The sequence below is a fragment of the Morchella sextelata genome (assembly GCF_020137385.1).
Source record: "Morchella sextelata strain SCLS chromosome Unknown scls_5, whole genome shotgun sequence".
NCBI lineage: Eukaryota > Fungi > Ascomycota > Pezizomycetes > Pezizales > Morchellaceae > Morchella > Morchella sextelata.
This window is the reverse complement of record NW_025408620.1, coordinates 2,013,226-2,018,679: the sequence shown is the minus strand read 5'-3', so window position 1 is coordinate 2,018,679 and position 5,454 is coordinate 2,013,226. Positions and strand designations below refer to the sequence as shown.

Here is a 5,454-nt window from a genome sequence, read left to right as displayed (position 1 = left end):
CGCGAGGCGCTAGCATGCGCTACATGCATTTAGTTTTATCTCATAGAACACCTTCGCGAAAACTACATGTAGAACTTCAAGTACTGTAATTCATCTCCGAAGGGAGGAAGTATTCGGGCTCCTCACTTTAAAATCATTGTATAAATATATTTCGCCAAAAGTAGTCTTACAATAATAGCTAAAGGCTGATTTTCTTTCACCCTCGACGCTTTTAATCAGTGTTGCGAAGTTCGGTTCCTACCGGGCTAGGGTAGGACATAACCTAAAGCCCTAACCCTGATGTCTGGCTCCGGCTCTCGTTTCCGTCTGCTGTAAGAGGAGGAGTTTTCAAGTCGGATGCACAATGATTAGGTACTCAAATTGAACTGGTAATCATTGCCGGAGGTCTCCAGGGCATTGTGATCGAAACCGGCGGGCGGTGAGGACTGTCGAACTCGTTTCGGTAATACGGCATAGACTAAAGAGAGCGTCCGTGATTCATCGAGTAGTATTCCGGGTTGCCTAAATCGCAGATGTCAGTGATCTTGGAAGAGTATGAGAGGAGAGTTAATTCTTTTACGGCGCGCGCAGAGGATACATTTCCTTATTTGATCGGATGCGATGTCTACGAGTACCGGTGATGTAAGGCGGCGTTTTCATGAGGCGAAGCCTATTGGGCTGATTCCTTGGTAACACCCTTTCCCTCGCCGCGGGAATCAAGAATGCTTCCGCGGTGGAGGAGCGCAACTCAGCGGAACTGACCTCCGGTGAAATTGTGGTGAGTAAAGACTTCTGCGGGAGGGGCCGGGAGTGGAAAGTATCATCACCGCTTTCGCCGGCACGAGATATTCGGAAGTGAAGGTGGGGTTTGGGCGGCGTGCGGCTCCTAGTGTTTCGGGTTATTCGACTTGAGGGCTTGCGGGCGGTGGTCCAGAGGGGATATACTCCGGTGTAGATAAAGCGGGCATATCAGGCTCCTTTTTTTCCTGCCTACCGGTCGGTGGCGTGAACAAGTGAGAAACGAGCACCTGTCTTACGTGCGGGTTGATTATTTGGATACATGTACATGTAGTTGTCTTTCCTTAGCACATGTTTCTGCTTGGTGATGGGTCTCAGGGAAGGAATCACATATGCGCAACAATGTGCTTGGGAACGTGTTTTACGGTTTCGGATGTGAGGTGGGGAACACTACGCAGCAACATGCCCGAGAGATTCTCGCATGTTCCATTTTTTTTTTTACTAATAAAAGAAAGAACCTTCGTAACTGAGCTACATCACTGTCTTCGGACTCGTGTGTTGGCCAGAGACGTAGGCCGAAGAGACGCGTGCCCTTCTTCTGGCCGGTGGATCGAGCATCCAGGAGATAAGTTGCATCTATATGGCCTGTACATTCTTGTTGTCCGTCTGAGGCCACTTCGGTACCTATCGGGACTAGCTAGGTGGCATTATCAGGGTACAGCCCTCATCAAAACGGGTCACATCAGCCTTGGCCCTTCGCACACTTCCTTCACACTAGACGATTCACCTGCCCACAACACGTCGATGCAAAGTTCCTGTCTTCTCTCCCTTTTCCCTTACCTCAACCAACACATCTTTTCTCTTACTTCCTCTCAAAGTACCATCGACATATTAGAATACATCATCTACTAGCAGTTGGCCACCTCGCCAGGGCGAAGTGTGAGCTTGAATGTGACCAAATTTTGGGAAGGGCGGGTGGGTGTGGTGAGTCCGGTTTTTACAGTACCGATGCCAGTGCCAGTGAGCTGAAAGTATGTGTAATTTAATGGAGTTTGCTTTAACATAAACTTCCGGAATTATATTGCATAGCTATTGCTACCTAGTGTAGTGGTTTAAATGTCTGACATATGTTGAAGTGCTTGGGGTTCAAATTCCAGGCTCGGCGATATATAATTGAGGGCCTCGAAGGTGCATCACATTGTCCATTCTAAATGGATGAGATGCTTTGCCACAGAGGGAGAGGGTCATCCGACTTAGTATACCATGAATTTATTCCTCTGGAGCTAAGGGCGTAAGGCTCCAGCTGTTTATTCAAAACTTACTTTCCTTTCGGGGAGATTATGTGATGTGTGAACAGCTGACGTAAGTCGATGCAGTTTTTTTCTACATGCCGAGTGATATTTCATGACCGAATAAAAAATGATTTTGGACAGAACCGTTGTTGCAAAATGTTATATTTATATAATTGAATCAGCAAGCTGAAAAATAACCGTAAAGCTTTTCCTGAGCCTACAGAGAATCAATATCTGTTGGGAGGCTTATTCAAATGTACCATCTTGCTGATGTTCATACTCAACGTTAAGCATGAGATTGTAACTATCAGTATTTATATTGTTATTTTATTATCTATTGTACATGAATCCAATTACAATTGTGCTAACAAAACCTCCGATTAAACTATGTTTGTAGTTTGTGCGCCCGTTTCCTCCCTTTGTAATACCTTTAAATTGTTGACGTCGGTAGTCCTGGATAGTGCAACATATAGCTGACCATGAGTAAATGATGTTGTTCGCAAATCAATACCGACCACATTAAGTGATTGCCCCTATGCTTTATTTACGGTCATTGCAAAACACAATCGAATTGGTAGTTATTTGCATGTAAGAATGAAGGGTAGTTCTTCTTCTGTTGTTGATAGTTTGATTCGTGGGATGATTTTGATTTGACCGTCAAAGTCACCACCCAATATTCGTACTTCGATGCAACACCTGGCCATTTTTGTAACCGTCATGCGAGTGCCATTGCATAGACCTTGTTTTGGATAGGGATTACTTAGAAGAATAATCGGTGCACCAATTTTTAATTTCAATTCCGAAGGTGGAATACCGGCTGGATTCAAACTTTGAAGATATTCAGCCGGGAGCTCATTTGATCGATCCGGAGAGTCCTCAAAATCCACAGTATCAGATGAATAAAAGCTTTGAGTTTCTCCAATTATCTCGTTCAGCACAATATCATTAAACTCTGATACCGTATCATTACGCATGGCCAGAATTGCATGGCCTGTGAACACTCTATGATCGACATGAGCTTGCTGGATTATTTGAGGTGGAAAAACGTGAGTACAAAGCTCCTTAACAATTGTTGTTATTTGAATAAATAGTGGAAGTGTTATATATCCTTGTATATCGGGGTTGCATGACATTGCCGTAAACCATTCCGCAAATAACGTATTTGAAATATTATTCTGAACTCTCATATTTTGCTTCAATGATAAAAGCTTGAAGTATTGCCACAAAGACGATGTTTGAAGATGGGCATGAACTGTGGCATCCCTGTTCCCCCGTCTAACAACAGGAAGAATTTGTGCGAAATCGCCATCAAGAATAATCGGGATATCACCAAACAAAGAATGGATATTTGTATCACATGTAACGGGGGTCCTTTCTAAGAGAAATAGAATCGGATAGAATAGAGACGGCCGTGCAAGATAGACAATCAGGTTGCAGATTATTCAAAGATACTATCGCTAGAACTCAATAATCTTTAAGGGCTCTGCTACCGATAAGAACTTGGTTTTTTCTTTCTGATGAAGACTGGGGAGAACAGGACTGAAGGGCGAGAATGAACCTGAGTACTTATACTCCGAAGGCCTCTATTCTCTGCTCCTAACTCCTTTACTAAGTTCCGGTGGGCCTTTCCTCAGTACCGGAAACAATACCACCGCTACCCCGCTTTTTCTCTAAGCGTCAGCAGGTGTTTCCGATACCCAAGGCAACCACCCTTAGTCAAAGCCTTTGTAACACCTGCAGCCTTGGTTGCCACACAACCGAGGACCTGCATGAATGAGCTGCCGCTCAGGTGTAAGCTTAATCATTGCTGTAGAGCTTTCGCTTATTGTAGACTTCCCTAGCATAGTCCCTGCCCTTCGGCGGACTTACAATGCTCAGAGGATACAGTGGATCACCGGACAATCAGAGCTTCACTCTGGCCGGTCTTCTAGACACTGGCGAGGCATAGACTCGTCAGTCATTGCTCCCATGAATAGATCCCCTTCCTAGCGCCCGGAATGTAGTTACTCTAATAGCTGGTAGCTAACCACACTGCCGGTACTTGCATATCACCGTGCAACTGGCTTCTAACAATAACTCTCAGCATGTAACCGGGCCCTGTATGTACTCATACACCAGACAGTTGAAATGGCTCCGTTACATCACAAATATCATTTAGTGAACGATTGACGGCTTCAAAACAATACTTGTGCTGCATTGGCACTTCATCCCAAATAATAACATTAATCTTGCGGCTCTACGTGCTGTTCTTCGTTCTCTCTCTAGTTGCTATACAATTTGTTAGAGCAAAGTATAACTGTCACCCGGAAAGATTCAACAATACATACCAAACATGTACGACATGATTTACTTAGTTCTCCTTGATTATCCTGATCGTAATCTTCAAGAGGTTTCTCCTGTTTGTATTTACGGCACGTTATGGAATTCATTGTTGTTTTTCGTTGATCAGAATTGTTTTAAAAGATGGTGGGATGGGGGGGGGGGGCAGTCCCTATTTATAGTATTCCAACATTTTGTTTTAATTGAATGGGCCCAGCTGTTGACCGGGTGTTGACCGGCCCGGGTATTGATCCGGGTGTTGACCGGCTTGGGTGGGGCGGATTGGTTGCCACACAGAGGTCAGGGTTAGGGTTATGGGTCAGCGTGCCAGTGGGGAACCGCATCAAAGATACATATACCAAAGTACCCTTAAAGTGTATTCCAGTAGGTACACTATAGAAGATAGTAGATAGCACATTTATTTATTAAGATATAATTTAATTATTAAGATATAATTTAATTATTAAGATATAATTTAATACTCCTACATTTTGTTTTGATTGACTGGGCATTGGCCGCTGTTGGTTGACTACGGGCGATTTGGTGGGGCGGATTGGTTGCCACGCAGATATCAGGGTCAGGGTTCAACCGAGCGCGAAACTGCTCTATCGTAGTACATATTAGATTCACGAATACTGGTCCGAAATCTTCTTGCAACCGGATCAGGAGACTGCAAAAGATATTGTAAATACGGAGGTGGTGCTTGCAAAGGTAACGGCTGAACATCTCCCTTTTTACAACAGATTTCAAAGCGTGGCTTTATCTTTGAACTTGCTGCAATTCGCTCATCAATCCAATGCAAAGCTGAACAGGACTCGCAAACGATCGTCATTGAGCCCATATTCAATTCTTTCCATTGTAAACGGGAACTGAGAAATGCGCAAGAAAAGGCAGAATGTATTCCTTGTCTTACAGCTCTAGGTGGGGATAGCTATCAACAGAAGTTGTAAGCATTTATAAGATGCAATTCTTAAGTATTATAGTACATACCTCCAATGTTTCTACTGTTTGCCCGGCTCGCAAAGAAGCACGTCTTTGTCTCATCTCCACTTGTCTTCTCTGCAAATTGTCAAATAATGTTTCTATTGGTTGTTGCAGAGATACATACCAAACAATCTCTACATGA

At 43.9% G+C, this 5,454-nt stretch overlaps 1 protein-coding gene across 1 annotated transcript; it reads right to left on the bottom strand.

The window, feature by feature from the left end:
* Positions 1-347: 347 nt before the first annotated feature.
* On the bottom strand, positions 348-947 carry H6S33_011082 (uncharacterized protein; the record flags this gene model as incomplete). Its single annotated transcript, XM_044842472.1, has 3 exons — positions 348-501; positions 560-865; positions 925-947. The coding sequence occupies 3 exons, from the start codon at positions 945-947 to the stop codon at positions 348-350; spliced, it is 483 nt and encodes a 160-aa protein (XP_044697012.1).
* Positions 948-5,454: the final 4,507 nt, after the last annotated feature.